The sequence below is a fragment of the Anopheles marshallii genome, chromosome 2 (genome assembly GCF_943734725.1).
Source record: "Anopheles marshallii chromosome 2, idAnoMarsDA_429_01, whole genome shotgun sequence".
Taxonomy (NCBI): Eukaryota; Metazoa; Arthropoda; class Insecta; order Diptera; family Culicidae; genus Anopheles; species Anopheles marshallii.
In genome coordinates this window covers 89,526,541-89,545,373 of record NC_071326.1, presented here as the reverse complement: position 1 = coordinate 89,545,373, position 18,833 = coordinate 89,526,541, and the positions used below count along the sequence as shown (strand labels likewise).

General features: G+C 43.0%; 1 protein-coding gene across 1 annotated transcript; it reads left to right on the top strand.

The window, feature by feature from the left end:
* The first annotated feature begins 3,726 nt into the window (after window positions 1-3,726).
* LOC128719695 (zinc finger protein 837) lies at window positions 3,727-8,495 on the top strand. The gene is made up of 5 exons (XM_053813322.1): window positions 3,727-4,191; window positions 4,297-5,251; window positions 6,270-6,805; window positions 6,872-6,976; window positions 7,722-8,495. The coding sequence occupies exons 1-5, from the start codon at window positions 3,727-3,729 to the stop codon at window positions 8,493-8,495; spliced, it is 2,835 nt and encodes a 944-aa protein (XP_053669297.1).
* Window positions 8,496-18,833: the final 10,338 nt, after the last annotated feature.

The window sequence follows — 18,833 nt, the reverse complement described above, 5'->3', positions numbered from 1 at the left end:
GCGAATCCCTCGCTACGGTGGCTATGTGGTGGTTTGGCATGGAAAAAGTATGTATGATAAAAAAGTACGGGGAAAAGGTAAAAAAAAACTCACACAATCACCCGATAACCGTGGAAGTGAATTTTTAAATCCATACCAAACGGCAAAATCAGCACACACTCGCACTTTGTGGCGTACATTCAGGCGATTGCGCACGTGCAAGCTCTAATTCTGTGTATACAAATGCTTATCATCATAGTAGTTAGCGTTCTTTAAATTTGGAATATAGTTATGTGTATAATTACCTTGTAAAATTTTAAAATACTTTTCTTTTTTTCATAGTTGGATCTAATATCCATTTCTCTATAATTAATGATATAATGTATTTGATTTCATTTTATGCAATTTTACATTTTTTATATTTATGTATACATTATATAGAACTTAGATAAATATATAGAAGAAATACATTTTTAAACGTTTATTGTAAAAACGAAGAAATGTATAAAAATACACAAGAAGTTTCAAGGGGTGTTCGAGTTTCAATTATCATGGAAACAATACACAAAAGGTCGCCTAAAAGTATGCAATTCCTGCGACAAATTTCCTTATCAAACTCATCTGAATTACGGCAAAAATTCTAAGAGAAACTAAGAGAAAACTAACCGGATTTGATATGATCCACGATCTTCAGTGTGTGAGACTGGCCAGAATGGGTAGGAGACGGCCCCAACGACTTATCTGATAAAATGAAGCTGCTTCAATCACTTGGGTCATCCATTCGTTATATCCGAAGCTCAACTACATTAGACAATTATGTATCACCATTTTTGGCATTAGGTTCCGTGAAGATTTCAACTGCTTGGAGTTGTTAATTTGCTGATTTTGCTGGAAGCATTTCTAATTCTCATTGTTTGAAGACTTTTTACTGCTCATTGGTTCGATTATCGCCCGTGTCTGGATCTGGTCTCCCTTGGGTAAGACGCATACTGAACGAATGGTGTTTGTCACCTGCAAGGTCCTAGGATAGGCGTCAGTTCCTAGAATACCGTCGTTATGCAATAATCCTTCTTCGATTCCATCCTCCTCGTTTGAATACCTGCTCTTGCATTCGTTCTCTTCGTACATGACCTCCAAAGTTAATCATCTTCACACGTCACCCTACTGTAGTACTTTTGGATGCTATTTGTCCCTTTTCGAATCCTCGTCTCCTCTATTCGGATATCATCTCTCCTCTACTGTTTACTTACAATTTGGCTATCTCTTAAAAAGTGATCGCTAGACCTAAGTAAGAGTAGGTTTGGGAAGCTTAGGTTTAGTAACGTAAGTTTATTATTTACTAAGCGATAAGGCAGATAATGTGACAGTAAATGCGGCTTCAGAGCGATTCCAAACAACCAAACTTCTTTTCAAGAGCATTTGAATTAAACAAAACCAAAAGATTTGGTTTAAGTTAGCGAGAAAATATAACTGCGTGACAAGACCCTTCACAAACTTTACTTATTTCCCCTTAACTAAAGCAAACCTGAAAGTGCATACAATAACAGTGCCAGCTTGAATGAAACGTTTCCCACCCGGGACTGGTTGCTTATAGTGCGCCCGTACACGTCGCAACAGATTCTTCCATTTTTATAACACTCTCCTAACACTGTGCCAAATTGTACTCTTCAGAGGCCATCCAGCTCATGCCAACCATTCAGAAAGCGCCTCCCCTCGTACGGTAGAAGCCACCGAGCTTAAGGAAAATAAAAGTAGCTCCCAGTTTTCGCGCGAGTGCCTTGAGAACGGGCGCCGGTACTACCTCGGCTGTTATTGTTATTGCAGCTGCATTTAGTGCATTATATTTTTGTTTGCCGCACATATTGGGACCTCGCAGTGTTGCAGAAAAAAAGAACAGCATATGGTGGAAAAAGTAAAACATCTCGCTTCTTCTTCACCGGAAACGTGTAGAAAGAGCAAATAGCACACAGAAAAAAAAAGTGTTGTTCACTTGCGAAACTGCAGCAGTGCGGTGGACCCCAAGAAAGGCGGGGACCGGGAGGGTTTCATAGCGCTTGGAAGGAAATAAAAAAAAAACGAGTGCAGTTTGTGCAATAGGCACGACAAAATTTCTTCGCCTTGCAGTTTTCCAATTTGATGGCTACAAAAACATTCCTTTTATGTTTTTTTTCTTCTTTCAGTTCCACACAGGAACCGAACACGTTTGGTGTTTGGGATGCGTGTGTGTGTTTTTTTAAGAGTAAACAAAACCAATAATTGTATAAAAAGTGTAATAAAAATGTCTGATAATAATTTTTTGTTGAACACCACTGTCTGGCCCAAGGTAGTGGAACAAATTCCCACCAAATTCAAACTTAACGGTAATGGCCGTCGCAAGTAAGAAAGTCATATGAAAAAAAAAATCGCAACAAAACAAATGCAATAAAATGGGTTCCCAAATATCGGGAGCTTCCAAAAAATTGCCCACCACCGGCACGTCCTTCCTCACACAACTTGGCTAATGAATCTAGGCTTGGCAGAGGGGGTTTTGTTTTTTCATCATACGAGTATCTTCGACGAGGGGTTGAAAAAAATCTCCCCGACACAGGGTCAGCGGTTTATTTAGCGTCTTGGGTGCGATGTTGTCCCCCTTTAATGCACTTTGCAGTGCACGCAAAATAATAGTGTCCAACGGTTTCGCAACATAACCTAGTCTATTCACCCCCCCCGCCCCTCCCCTGTTTGGCCGCACTACCCCCCACATACATGGGTTTCTATGCGTGGATTGGTGCACCAAAGTGCATAAAAACGTACCCACGGATTCGCAGAAAACCCGTGCCACGGAATCAAGCTTGGCGCGGCTATCCGGTATGGTAGGAAGGGAAAGGAAAGAGGACCGGGTGGCAATAAAACCTCTTTTCCATTCATGGGTTGCACTGTTGTTGTTGTTGGTGTTGTTGTTAAATCGTCCATTTGTAAACAGGAGGGTACCACTGCCGGGGAAAACTCGCCCCAAACTATTGGGAAACCATTTGAGCAGTAGTGGCCAAGTTTACGTTGCACGGTTCGGTTCTTCGCAAAAGTATGTTCGCGATGTGTTGCGCGTTGTCTTAGTTTTCACCGCGTGTGTTTCGCTTGCTGTGTGTTTTTTTACATATTCTTGAAACTAATCTCCCGCGGGTGTGTGTCTGGTTTATGGGTTTTTGGTTTTGGTTTTTATTCTAACAGTGTCCGTAGGTATGTTTTAAATTTATTTTCTTTTTTCTTTTCGTTCCAAATTGCATTATCTCGAGCGTAACGAGGACAAGAGCTAGCAGAACACACAATCATTTTGTTTTCCTTTCGTTGCCTCCTTTACAGACACACTCAGCTCGATCGTTCACGATCGTTCGAGAAACAGTAAACAGTAATAGAAAAAAAGAAATAGTATCCCAACCAGGCTGGAACCGTTATTCAACAGGATGGCTCACTGAACAAAGACCTAGCGGCTTGCTTCCCCGGTTTACTGGAAGCCTTGTTTACGAACGCTGCGCACTGCAAGCACCGCCGCAAGGAGGCAAGGGCGAATTGTTTTGCGCAAAACTTAGGAGAAACGGCTACATCTGCTGCATTCCCTGCCTGCCCAATCGTACCGGATAAGTGATCTTCTGCCTGTGGAGCTAAACAAACACAACAAGAAAGAGAGAGAGAGAGAGAGAGAGAGAGAGAGAGAGAGAGAGAGAGCGCCAGACTCCTAACAATTAAAAATTCCGTTGGACGCAGTTCAAGATGGCGATCAATTTTTCTGCCTCATTTGCGGCGTGTCTGGCAGCGGGTCTGAAGGTGCCGCGACAGATCATGTACTGCATCTCGCAGGACACGGCCCCGTACGTGCTGTACAAGGATTCGCAGGAAGCGGCCGAGCGTGGGGCAGCCGCAGCTGCCGCCGTCCAGTGGGGGAATGCCGAGGGACCGGCCATCTACCAGCAGAACGCTCAGAACCACCTGCAGGCACACATGAACGGTGCGGCAACGCAGCAACAGCTTGTCGCTGCAGCAGCTGCCGCCGCAGCCCAGCACCACCAGCAACAGCAGCAGCAGCACCATCAGCAAACCTCCGCCAATCATAGTCCCCCGAATCAGGACAATAGGCCACAGCAACCGGGTGAACAAGCGAATGGTCATCTACACAGCCCGGCCACTAGTCCGTATCCTGCGAATAACGGTCCAGACATTGAGGAAGATTTGATCAAGGTACATTATCCCCGTGAAGTGAAGGTAGCACTCCTGCGGGCAACGCAACCGGTCGCTAATGGTATTTTTTTGCTTTTCCCTGTTGTGTTTATGTCTCCATCCTAGGTACAAAGCATGCAACAAGCCGTTCAGCACCAGCAGCAGCAGCCGAACGGACAGCAACAGTTGGTCCAGCAGCAGCAGCAGCAGCAGGGTGGCAACAACTCGTCCGGGAACCACCCGAACGACCCGAACCAGCAGGGCAACCAATCGGCACCCGGTACCGCCGGTGGTGGTAACGGTGGTGGGGGTGGTGGCGGTGGAGGGCCTCCCGGACCGCCCGGGTGCTTCGGGAACGAGGCTTCCCAGGCCGAGCTAAACTACTACGCACAGCGGCATCACGCCGGACCGCAGGGCGCCATGTTACCACCGCCGGGCTTTGCACCGCTCCATCACTATCTCAACAAAACGGGCGTACTGCCGGTGGGCATGCCGACCGGGCTCGATCAATCCGGCGCCCTGGAGCAGTACGGCATGCCCGATCTGCTCCACGGAGGTGGTGGTGGTGGCGGTGGTGGAGCTGGTGCGACCGCACCGGGCGGTGCTCCCGGTGGTGCGGCCAACAATCAGCAGCTGCACCACTCGCCAACGAACGGTGTCGCACCGGGTCCGAACGGTGGCAACGCGGGCAATGCCGGCACCGGCACCGGCACCGGTCACTCCAAGTCGAAAAACTCCGACCTGCGGCTGTTCAAGTGTTTGACGTGCGGGAAAGACTTCAAGCAGAAGAGTACCCTGCTGCAGCACGAGCGCATCCACACCGATTCGCGCCCGTACGGTTGCCCCGAGTGTGGGAAACGGTTCCGGCAGCAATCACACCTGACGCAGCACCTGCGGATACACGCGAACGAAAAGCCGTTCAGCTGCGCGTACTGTCCGCGCAGCTTCCGGCAGCGGGCCATCCTGAACCAGCACATCCGCATTCACTCAGGTGATAAGCCGTTCGGATGCCCGTATCCGGAATGCGGCAAAAAATTTCGACAAAAGGCCATATTGAACCAACATGTGCGCACCCATCAAGGCGAGCGATCGATTATTGTGACGATTTATATATACTTAGTTAATTTTAATAATTGCATACGCTTTCTTCTTCCTCCTGCACATACCCACACATACACACACATACAAACAAAAACACACACACAATGGCGCACCAACACCATTCCATCTCCTGCACATCATCTGCACTAAGTGTTGGGTTAAGCAGCTCTTTAGCATGCCTCGGAGTGCGGAGCTGCACGGAGCGCCCTCGTTCCGGCGAGCGGACGCATCCGTGGGGAGCTCTGGCGCTCTGACGACCCAACACCTTACGCTCACCTGCCCTTCTAACCCATCTTCCACCTACCCTACCCGCTACCCGGTCATGGCATTTTGGACGTCTTTGAAATCCTCGCCTCGGTGGGCGGCCATCTCACTTCCCACAGCTAAGGGCTGCGACTTCTGGTGCGAAGCACATCCAGCGACACTGCGGTTCACTGCGATGCAACGTCGTGGAGAAGAGCGAAAAATGCGCCGCGAAAAACGAAAACGTTCGGGGATGAGCTTCACGCTAGAAGCTCGACATGTCTGGCGCAGTTAACCCCCAATCCCCGCTTTTCCCCGCACATACATTTCCTATTGTGGCTTTTTCGGTGTGTTGTACTATTATGTTCTCATCTTCCCTTACCCACGCATGCTGGTTTCCCTCCCGAGTGAGAGGGAAGCTTTGTGCTTGGACGAGGCCCGGTACGTACAAAGCTTCCCTCTAACGTGGGCTCTCGGCTCAGTAGCCTCAGCTCAGTAGCGCACGAGTTGCCTTTGGTGGACAAAATCTTCAAAAACAAAGCTCCAAATTCATCTTGTACGTCACAGCTATTAAATCTCTTATTGGTTGAATCACTTTTGGCATTACCTTTGGCACACGTTGCAAACCCCGTTGCTCGGTAATATGTCCTCTTTCCTGTTAGACTTAGCTAAAGCATAAGGCGCATCTTAGCACACGCGCACTCGGGCCGGTAGATCTTTCACGGTGCTCTTTCTTGCTTCGTTCTGCTCCACAGATGTGTCTCCGCATTTGATCTTCAAGAACGGTCCGCACGCTACGCTCTGGCCCCAGGATGTGCCGTACCCGCCGGAGCTGGAGAACGCCCAGCCGAAGGATGAGCAAGCGTTCGGCGACGAAGCGTCGCAGGGTGGCGGGGAATCGCGCGGTTGCTTCTCGCCGGACAACTATCCGGCCTACTTCAAGGACGGCAAGGGCGTGAACCATTCGATCTTCGGCAACAATCTGCAGTATCTGAACAAGGCCACCGGTGGCAAGGCGATACTGCCGGATGTGATCCAGCACGGCCGTTCGGCTGGAATGCCCCTGTACGTGCGCTGTCCCATCTGCCAGAAGGAGTTCAAGCAGAAGAGCACGCTGCTCCAGCACGGTTGCATACACATCGAGTCACGGCCCTACCCGTGCCCGGAGTGTGGCAAGCGGTTCCGGCAGCAGTCACACCTGACGCAGCATCTGCGCATCCACACGAACGAGAAACCGTTCGGCTGTATGTACTGTCCACGGTTCTTCCGGCAGCGCACGATCCTGAACCAGGTAGGACGCCCGTTGGGTGGGGCTTAAAAAAGAATTCTTATAATAATCATTTTCTTTCCATAACAGCACATTCGTATACATACGGGCGAGAAACCGTACCGGTGCGGACAATGTGGCAAAGACTTCCGGCAGAAAGCAATTCTCGATCAGCACACCCGAACGCACCAGGTAGTTGTAAAATTTAGATTTCAGTTCTAGCTGCTGTTTGAGGTGCCTCCCATACTCATCCATCCATGTAGACGTTAAAAACATTCCGTGGGTGATTCATTGGACAATTCGGAGGGTCGTCTACTGTCGTTCGCCACATACGGGATCAAAAGTTCAAATCTCAGAAACTTATAGCAGTACGGGGAATATTGCAAATTTATTATGGCAGCTTAAAGCGAGATTTGAGTGGAGAAGATTCCCCAGACTGTAGAAAGACCAGCAAGTTTTCACACTCCATGTCTAGAGTGGTTCTCTCCATAGCAAGCGCATTAATGGTCTGATAACCGCGATACCAAAAGATCCCATTGCATTTCAGAAGTTGAACGACTGAGCGACCGCCATCTTCTCTAGATGGTATCATTCTATTCGTTTTTTAAGGACATTCTTTCTGTCTTCCAACAATTCTTTTTTCTAATGGAGTTCGTCAATCGTGAGGTCATTTCATTGTCTTCATTGCTGCTCCTTAAACAATTTGTTCATTTCGGAGTGATGTTTCCCCACTCAATCCAGCCAGACCTTTATTCGGCGGCTAGTTGAGCATTAATGTCTTATACGCTAATTTAAATACTTTATGTTTGCTATGCGGTATGCATAACTTTAGGCGTGTTGTTAAGTTGCTTTCAAGTGTCAACCTTTAGGTAGCATTCATGTTGCTTGTACGACGACGGATTAATCGATTGTTTGTGTTGCTTGCTTTATAATTTCACAGGGCGACCGACCATTCTGCTGTCCAATGCCCAACTGTAGGCGACGCTTCGGCACCGAACAGGAGGTTAAGAAACATATCGATAACCACATGAACCCGCACTCGTCCAAATCACGCAAGCTGGCATCCATGGCTGCCCTCAACAACAACAATAACAACAACAACAACAACAACAATAACAACAACAATACTACCAGCAGTAACAACAATAACGATAACAGCGACGCCGCACGGAACGCAGGCACGGCGGCAAACGGAAACAACGCCAATGGCAACAACAGCGCCGCCAACAACAATAACAATAATAACAACAACAACAACAACAACAACAACAATAACAACAACGGCATAATCGAGCAGAAGGTATCGCCATCGTTTTTGATGGATAAGCAGAACCAGCTGATCCAGCGTATGGGTACACCGGTGAAACATGAGCTGTACTTTCCGCAGTGTTACGGACCGCCGTTTAATCAATCGTTCGTAGCGGGTGCGGCCGCCGTAGCGGCGGCCAACGCCAATGGGCAGGCGGCTGCGGCCGCCGCCGCAGCCGCTGCCGCCGCCGCCGCTGCCTCGGTCACCCCGAACGTGGGTGGTCCGCCCCAGCAGCCGAGCGGGGGTGGGCCGGGTAATGCACCTCCGCCACCACCCCACGGAACCGGACCGAACGGCGGTGGTCCACCGGTGTCCGTGCCGCCGCCCGTGTCGGCAGCCACCGCCGCAGCCGTAGCGGCCGCGATTGTGGCCGCCCCGATACCGCAGGCCGTCGTGGCACAGTGATATCCGAGCGATCCACAGCATTTGGTTCACCTGCATCAACCACAGCAGCAGCAGCCACCACAACCACCACCACCAGTACCGCCATTGCATCACCCGCTAGAATCGATGGCTAACGGACATTAATGCCATGTCTCGATATGGTTTCTGCACCGAACACAGACCGGGGAAGTACAGGACCCAAGAAGCGGTCAAACAGCGAATTCAAACGAAGAAAAGAGAGAGATAGATAGAAAGAGAGGGAGGAATGGAAAAAAGGGACCGAGAGGCGGACAAGAGTGTGTGCAAGATCGTAATCGAAACCAAAGACTGAATGGGGGGACAAATGGGAAGCAAACCGATGGGCCGGGGGGGAAGGGGCATTTCAAAATGGCGCAAGGAAGCACAAACCTGTGGATCGGATCGTGGCGCACATGGCGCATTTAAATGATGGAACTGGACAAAAGGGAAAAAGTCGCTCACCGCGACCGGAACTTATTGGTTACCATACGGCAAAAGAAAAGGACGCGGCAGGGACAAATGGCATAGAGGACTGACAGTTTTGTAAAATTGGGGCCTAATCGAGGGGAAGACCGTTACGAAAGCTACGAGGAAACGAACAAACGGTTACAGTACATGTTTTTTTCTCCTTTTTACAATCTGTCACTTTAATTTCGAAGTTCGATCCTTCGTTTCAAACTCATTTCAAACTCAACGGGACTGCTTCACTTGCACTAATCCTGATCGAAAGATGTGCCGTGTTGCACTGGCGCATCCTTTCGCACGGCTCCCCCAAACTGCCCTCAACAAGAGGGACAGCAAGAGGGACACGAGCAATGCATATACCTCTGTCGCTAAGGCGTAAAGGCAAGTCTAGATTTAATTACCCAGCCACACAAACCACAGCACAAGACGCACGTGAAACGTTTTATCCCATGGCACGCACAAACTACGCGCGCACCCGTTTTTTTCTTTAAATAGTAACGCAACTAGGGTAATAGTGTCTAAATAGTCAAAACCGTTTTTGTTTGACCAGTTTTTTCTCTTACCGAACCGGATATATAGTGCAATAGCTTACAATATTACAACCTATACAACAGATGGTGCTATTTTTCCTGATTCAAAGCAGGCGCGTTTTTTACAACAACAACCACCAAAACCCAAACACAATAGAAATGGCTACTACGGCTGCTACTCCTGGTCACGGCACCAAGGCATCAGTATGGGAGAACTTTGTGTATGAAAGACAGAGAGAGAGAGAGAGAGAAAGAGACAGCTGCGCTAGGGTTGCAGCTATTAGACATTATTCTGTCGTGGTCGCGTAGTTAATAACGGACAACAAAGCAAGCATACAAACCAATAGAATAAATCCGACTAAGATGATCAGGGTAGTTGCAGTTAAGTTATTATACAGAGGAGACAGGATATAGTTACACCACGCTGGTCGCCGAACAAACCGAACAAATAAACAGGAACGATGTACTTTTTTATACACACTTGTTCAAACTCCCTTCATCCTTACCGGCGCCACCCTCCAGGGCTCCACTTTTCGGGGAGCCCGGAGTTGGTGGCTCTTCAACCGCAAGCAACCGTTTTCCCCCTTCCGGGGACAATAGTTAAACTAAAAGAAGGGTCATCTCCTGCCGTATCAACGGCGGAGGTTGCCTTTCTATCAGACACGATAGAACAATATACAGTTGTTATTTAGTACCTACAATATATACAATAATAGAGAGAAGGAGAGAAACAGTAAGAGAGAGAGAGAGAGAAAGGGCTAGCGAGATGGAGAGAAACTCGTGAGTTACACGGGAGTAGAGGAGTAATAGACAAAGCCAACAATAGTAACAAACGGATCAGGATCACTACAGTATAAGACAGCAACACAATAGAACCGGACAGCATAACTAAGCAACCCAACATTAATCCGGGAAGCGTTGAACCCTGCATGCAGGGTTTGCCCGGCATTATGTGCGGTTTTTCTGTTTGTCCGATATTTGATTTTTAACTTTCCGTACTTCCGTTGGGACCTGACCATCAGCCGCCGGTCAAGTGCCTTGTAGCCCAAGTTCAACATGTTTTTTCTGTTTTTCACAATAGACAGAACAATCAATCAAACAAAGGAAAACCAACAGTAAGAGCTAGTAGTAGAGTTAAGGTGACTCGCAGAAGCAGAGAAGCAGTTGTAAACACACGACTGTGTTTATGTGTGCGTGTGCATGTGGGTGGTTTGTTAAACAAGTAATTTCGCAGGTGAAGCATATCGTGGAGGTGTATTCGTTCCCCTTTTAGTTTTTTTTTTTTTTGTGCTTTATTTTGTTCCCTTTTCTTTTCATTTGCCTGCTCATAATGCGATGCAATGATCGATGAACAATTATAAGAAGAAAGGGGTAATGTTTATGCAAATTGGAACTTTGTTTGGTACAAGTAAAGCTCCCCCGAAAAGATCAGACAGATGGGTAAAAGCATTAAATAACACAACACACACACACACTATCTGGGAATTTGTAGATGTGTTAAACCGATGTCAGATGATGGAACATTTTTAACAAGTATGTTGTGCCATCGAATGAGAAAAAAGAAGAAAAGCTGGAAAGAAAAAGGAGAAAACAGATAAGAAAGGTGAAAAAGAAAACTGGAACGTGTGCCATGCTTTTCAATTGATTACCAAAGAAAACACCGTGCACCGTGAAAGTTGAAACGAAGAAAGAAGAAATGGAAATAAGGAAAGGAACAAAAGAGGAATGAAAATAACAAAAGAAAACCCGTAAAACAAGCACTAAGGATAGAAAAGTGCAAAATATAACAAAATCAGAAAACAAAGAGCGTAAATATTTAAGAAAAAAAAGAAACATGTGTGTGTTTTTGGAACATTAAAGCAAACACACGGTGGAAGAATAAGAAAAAAAGAAAACAAGCAAAGGAAAACTAATCTCGAATTTAAAGAGGAGCAGAATGAGAAGAAAAGATATGGAATATATCAAAAAGCAAAAACAAGAACAGACAAGCAGAACACAAAACATACCAATGTGGGAAATTGTGCAAAAACATAAAAAAAACGGAATGGAAAAAGGGAGAAGCAAAACGATAACCACGCTGTACTAATGTTTCGGCGGTACATTAGTGTTGGTTTTTAGTGTTCGCATTTAGTGTCCGCGCCCGCTCGTGTGTGTTGCTGTAGAAGACGCAATGAGTATGTAAAGGAGTGACAGCGGTGAGTAAGTAAGTAAGTAAGTCACCTGGACGAGTACGTTTAATTCGTAGGGTCCGTAGTACGTTTAGGGTAGTATTTTTATTGTTTTGTGTTTTAAACTGTTCATTCTTTGTTTCTGTATTCTCGTCTGGTTTATTTTTTATTTTTTTGCTTAGTGTATACCCTCCCATCTAGCGTTACCGTTTAGTTTTGTAAGACAGCACAGGTAGCTCTATCAAGCTTACACTATTGCAAATGCAAATCGTCTGTGGTCTCGTGTGAATCAAATTTACCGAATTTTAGGCAAAAGAAAATACAAAACCAACAAAATGGATCATTTTGTCTCTTTTAGGAAAAGAAAACATAGAGTAAAACTAAAACATATAGAGACGTACGTGCAATGTTTGGCTATGCAAAATTATTTAAAATTAAAGCAAGTGCAGTGAAAAGTCGCGTCGGGGCTGGAGCAAAAATGGAAGCGAGACAGAATCTGAGTTAGGTGAAAATTATAATTTAAAACAATTCGTTTGCGTTTTTAGTTGAATTTACGAAAGTTTATACAGTCTCAATCGATTTTTCTTTCATTCTGTCTCAATCGCTGTTTGAACAAACTCTTCATACGTGTTGTATTCTTCACATAATGTTTGACGCAACATTAAACAAGAAAGAAGATATTATTCTTTAAGCAAAAAAATTCCGAGAGACATTTTTCAGGAGCTATTTGCAATGTTGATGGTATAGTTTTGACACTTTTGTTGGCTTTTTCTTTATTTATGTTTGTTGTTGCTTTCTTTTTTTACTAAATCATACGATAGTGGAAACCTTTTCACGTTTTTTTTTTTTTATATTTTGTGTTTTACTTACATACCTGCAGCTTAACAGATAGGATGAAACACGTAACTACATCCGCACAGTAAAAGAGAATAGGACGAGAAAATAACAATGGAAGCATTAAAAGCGCCAAGTGGAAAGGATGCAAAAGAACTGTGATAACAATAAAAGAAACATACAAACAAAGAACACACGTGAGCACAACAAAAAAAGAGAAGCAAATGAGCAAAAAGAAAAACACTCTCCTTATCCTACCGTACTAGAGGAACCCTATGTGGGGGCGTGAAGAGGAAAAAGAACATAGAAAAGTATTTCTAAATTATTCATTTTAGTTTGCACCCACACACACACACACACACACTCGTTTCGGACATGATAAAACAAAGAGGGAAAATACAAAACAAAAAGAAGGAACACACAAACAGTAGAAAGTGATAAAAATAAGAAGAAGAAAACGTCTTTAGGCAAAAAAGAAAACAAGAAAAAAACTAAGCTATAAACTACTTTTAGGCACGATGATAACGATGATGGGGTGGAATTATGGAAATGGGAGGGGAAAAGAAATGGAAAGCAAAACAAAAAAACTGTTTAGGTCAAATGTTTAACAAAATTGTGTTTAAAAAAATTATATATATACAATTATGAAGATAGGAATGTTTTTTGGCGAAGGAAGGCGAGTACGAGTGAGTCAAAATTTCACAAAAGAGACAGAACCAAAACTAGGAAATGGAATGAAAAGAAAATGAACGAAAGCGTGAGAGTACGATCTAACAAACGAGAGAAAAACCGTGTTCACAAAATTACTGTTTCGGTTTGTACAAAACGAAGGCAAAAGGAGAAATGAGGAAAAGAGAAACAAAATTGTTCTTAGTAGCTAAAACTATTGACTGTGGTTCGAGAAATGGTTTATCCTCTTTCTCTGTTTTTAGGCATCTCTTTAGGTATATTGAAATTATAAAAAAGGAAGGAACTAAAACACACTGTTTAGGCAATCAAAATTATTCTAGTGAACGGTAACAGCGAATAACGATCGAATAGACGAATCAACCCTTTGGTGACATGTCTGTTATTTATGTGTAACCAAAAAACAAAATATGGTGAAAATACTCCCACTCGAACGACGATTCTCTTTCTCACGCGCCCTCTATGAAGGGAAGCATTCTTGTATAGTTTTGGTTTAATTTTTGCTTCCCATCTCTATTTGCAACCTCCCACAGCAAAAGTGGCAACTCCCCCGTTGCAAGGAAGAAAAGCGAAATGTGTTTTAAGTGTTATCTAAATTCAATTGTTTAGGCAAAAATGGTGTCAAAATTTTAAATCGTCAGCAGTGTGCACACGAACGTGATTTATCGATCTTAATTAGTGCTTCGGAATGGAAGGAGGGAAAAAGTTAGGTCAAAATTATTTGGTAAATGTTTTAGGCTACTTAACGGAGGTTTTAAACCTTTTTCTATCTCACGCGCTCATAGCTCACACTCACGCTCACGTGCAGTGAATGTTTCCTTCCATCCAATCATCCGGTTCTACAAGAGCGTTCGGAAGCGGTAATGGCCAGTAGTGGTGCCATAAGGAATGTACAATGGGAGGATCTCTTATTCAGTCCCTTTTTTGAGATAAACAAAAGAAGAAAAAAACCCACTCCCCTTCCTCCCGTAATGATAAGCGGCAGTTATTTGTTTTATTTTGCTGTTTTTTTTTACTTTTCTTGGTTTATTATGCAAAGTTTCTCATAGTTCTGGTTGGATTCTACTACAAAAAAAAAATACGAATTGCATTTTCCTTTCGCTCTTTCCACGAAAACTAGAACTAGATTGTCGCATCGCCGAAGGACTTTTGTTCGATGGCATTGCTACCCAACCCCAGGTCCAGAACAGACACTCGGAGAGCAGACATTCGCAGAAGGAGCATAGTAATTAATTATTGATTTCAAGCGCACCGCGAACCTGTTATTCCTTTAATTTCAATTGCGTTTATCCTTTAGGTGTAGAGAGTTATGATTAGCTATAATTTTAGTCAAGTGTAATTCTAGCTGTATGGTTTCTTTTAAGCTATAAACATTGAAATGCAGAGCGGTGGTGTAATAAAGCAGCGAGTATAATATTATTTTTTGGCTTATCATTTATCTCGTCTATTTATTTGATTATGGTTGGAATGGTTTTTTTCTATTTATTCTTTTTGTTTACATCAAAATTTATATCCTTTCTTCCCATTACTATAAACACAGTACAAACAAAAATGATGAAGGAAGAAGACAAAAATGAACAACAAATGAACGAAATCGTGAATCTTTTGGAACCGGAACAAATGTGGAAAAAAATCGCAAGCTAAAGAGCGTTTTTACGTGCAAACATTACCAAAACTACCAATAACTGACAGTAACTGGCACGGCGTGGAACAGCGACACACCCTTTTCCATATTGTGTTTCGATAATTTTGTTTCGCATTAATTGACTGAAAGAAAACGATAAACAAAATCCATCAATCGCATCGTTCTCTTTGGTGGGAATGGTTTTTTTTTAATAGTGAAACCCTTTGCTCTCAAAGGGTTGGAACGTAAAAAAACATTGAACGAGAAGTAAAGGCAATTGGATAGCTGAGGAGTGGAAAATTACATTTTTAACCCATAAATTTATAAACAAAAGGTCGAACGGTCGTGAAAAATTGTGTGTCTCTTCTAACCCATTAAACTGTAGGTTCTAAGAAAAAGTGAGAGTCAATGGTCATATTCATACATATGTGTCTATTATGCAAGATGAACTAGTTGTTCCACACCACGCAAAGTGGTGGAAATGATGGCTGATACTTTTCGAGTAGGAAAAAGCCATAACTCATAATTCCAGCTCCAGTGATAACTAGATGGAAATGCGATTCTATTTTGTGTTTTTTTTGTTTCCTTTTCAAACTGACAGTTGACAGAGCGCATGAATGGCAGCCATATTGGAGGGAAAATGGAGAGAGTACACGTTGTAAATAAGCAAACTTTCTCTAAGCTGCAATCAGCATCCAGCAGTCTAGCGAGCGGAATACACACTTAAACACAACTCAACACAGCCACACAAATCCAGCAGTTTATTGTTGACAGTTAATGCACAGTTTATAATGCAATAGCGCGGGTAAGCTGAACGTGACAGAGTGTCCGTGCAGTGGGAGAGAGAGACTTTTGTAACAAGACGACAAACCCCAGAAACCGAACAATCCGCAAGAAAAAGGGAATGCAGCTGAAATATAAAACATACAAAAACCAAACACACACACACACACACACACACACAAACAAACCCCTTTTAAAGGCATATAACATAGCGAGTACATTTGTAAAGGGTCGCAAATATGGCGACTATCTTAAACACACACTTACTACTAGCAGATAGGAGTTGTTAACAAGAGAGATCAATTTTTAAATATTTTATTATTAACTGACCGAGAAAGGAAAGTCTGTGCAGTACGTGTGAGATAGAGAGAGAGAGAGAGAGAATACGAAAAAAAAATAAAGAGAGAGAGAGAGAGAGTTATTACTAAATACATTAACACACGCCCAAATATAACAAATAGCGCGTGTGCCGAATAATACAGGAACCAGAAATGTATAACAAATACGATCGCCCCTGAAAGGTGGAAAATCCAAACGGGAAAAGAGAAAAGAAAATGCGATAAGAAGCAGTATGAGTCAAATAGATCACATAATCAATATCAGAAAGCACAAAACAAAGTAAAGCATAACAAAGAACAAACCACAGTCAGCCAGAGGTCGGTGTTTAACCGAAATCCATTCATAAACAAACAAGATAAAACCAGTGTTCAGCAGAGTGAACAATAATAGTGAAAGAACAAAACCAAACATGCACAAAGTACGAGAAAACAAAACGCAACAATAGCAAATGGGTAAACTATTTTTGTTTTTATTTTGTCTAAAACATAGGTTTATTGTAAATGCGAAATGCGCCGTATTATTGAGAAACCAGGTTTTGGAGAGCGGCAACAAAAGCTGTTGCGTGAAAGAGTTTTTTTTGCGCAAGGGGCAGTCTAGTAAGGGTGAAAACGGAAGTCGGGAATGTTCCTGTGCTGCCAACATACACATCACACAGTGCCAGAGTTTATATTTAAACGCCACAAAGCTAGCTCAAAAGCATTCGCCAAACCTCCATTTCCCACCGTTCGATGCGAAGGTGAGGGAGTCGGGGCCAGGGCGAGTGTCCATATTTACAATATTAATAAAAACCGAGAAGAAAAACCAAACAAGCAAACTCCCCTTCAATCCCTTCTACTCCTAACTTCCACGACTATACCAAAACGACAGGAAAAAAACAAAACAAAAAAATAGAAGAAATAGTAAATGAGTAAGGTAACTTTATTACACAATAGTGATTCATTGTTGGTGAATCGAAAACCACAAAAGCCAAAAGCAAACAATAAGCAAACTCACACAAACAATCGCCAATGACCAATACTGAACCGATCGAATGAATAGAAATAACCATAAGCAAAACGAAACGAAACAAAACAACGGACGTAAAAACGACGCAAACACATGCATACAAACGCACACGCACAAAAACAAACAATCACAAATAGAAATGAGTTAATTGTTATACAATAGTTAAAAAGCAAAGAACACAAACAGAGAGAGAAGAACATACATACACAACATACAAAGAAAAATGCAATATAACAAAACAAATACAAGCCACATAAACACAATACAATACAAACACACTTCCAAAAAACAAAACAGAACTTTGGTAAAGAAGAAAAGAGAACTAAAAAGCAAAATCCATTTCCGGCAATAGCATTTTTGGGATGTGAATGATAAACCGATTCAGCAACTATCTGGAACAGTGTAGAGAAGCAGGAATAAGCAGATTTCCATTGATTCCGAACATGGGAATGTACGAACGTTTGGGGCATACGGATTTAGTTTATTCTCCACCATTTCTCTAACGCTGGGAATGGTAATAGTTCATTTCGTGTGTTGGGTTAACTTTTGTGTTGCGAGCAAAACGAAATCGTGTTGATTTTAGTTACTTCACCAATACTAGGCAAATGAAGCAACGCAATAAAAACAACCATTAATCATTCAGAAAACCATTCAGAAAACAAACACAAAGGTTGAAATAGCACACACACAGAAAGAAAAACAAAGCAAAAGATATAACAAGATACAACAAAATGAAAAATATTTGGCAGCAAGTGCTAAACAAGGCGCTCAAAAAATCAAAACCTGGAAAAGATGAGCAGAATGGGATGTGAGCAAGAAATTAAAACATAAGATGAAACAAAACATTCGCAAAAATTGTAGGGAAATCCAATCAAAGCAAGCGGCCCCATCCAACAACAGGTGAAACATCTTTGGCAATGGCCTGCTGCGATTGACATAAGGTATATCTCTCAAGCACACCGCTAGCAGCAGAAGGGCAAGTACTTTTTTGGCAGATCAAGGCACGGCAGATTTTTTCTTTCTCTTATTCGGGCGTGTCAAGAAACCTCTCTCGGAACACACGGACACACACACACACAAAAAGGCAAGTCTCGATAGCGCAGCGCACCTGGTCATCCGAACGACCAGAAGTGGCAGAAGCAAAACTTAATAATAAAAATTAAGAAATTGAATAACTGTATGCAAACATCCATTTAATCGCTAAAAATCAACAAACCCTATATCGTAAAGGGATTTGAAACAAAAAAAAAATACATGAGGAAGGATGGTTTTGCAGTCTGTATAAACACAAACAAAGAAAATTACAAGCAACAAAAAAAAAACAAACATATTTTAGTGTGAGAAACAATGGAAAAAGAAAACAACATAATAAAACTGAATTCGAAATTATGTAAAATTAACAAAATTCCAAATCGAATGTACAAGCAAGCGCAAAACAGCAGGTGCAGTTGAAGAAGAAAACGAGAAACATTCGAAACGAGCGGGAAACAAAAGACGATTTCTGGTACTCAAAAAAACGAAGAAGAAAATAACAAGATAATGACTACTTATCTTAATACAGCAAAAAAAAGGCGTGAAGGAAAACAGTGCATCAGAAACAAAAATTAGCGTACGCATTTGTGAATGTGCTCATCCATTTAACGTAAATATACTTATTTAAAGAAACTGATCAACAAAAGCAAGTAAAATCATTAACCAAAGCAAAAGAGGACAAAAAAGAAACGGTCAGAAAAAAGAGGAGAGAGACGATAATATGGTAAATTACACTTACCATAAAAGAAGAAAAATGCATACATCTACATCTACGTTGTAATTGTTCCCTTTCTAAGTAACACTTTTATGCGTCATTGTTCGAAGCGAGAGAAAAAGAAAACATGTCGAAAAATCATACGGGAATTCGATGGGA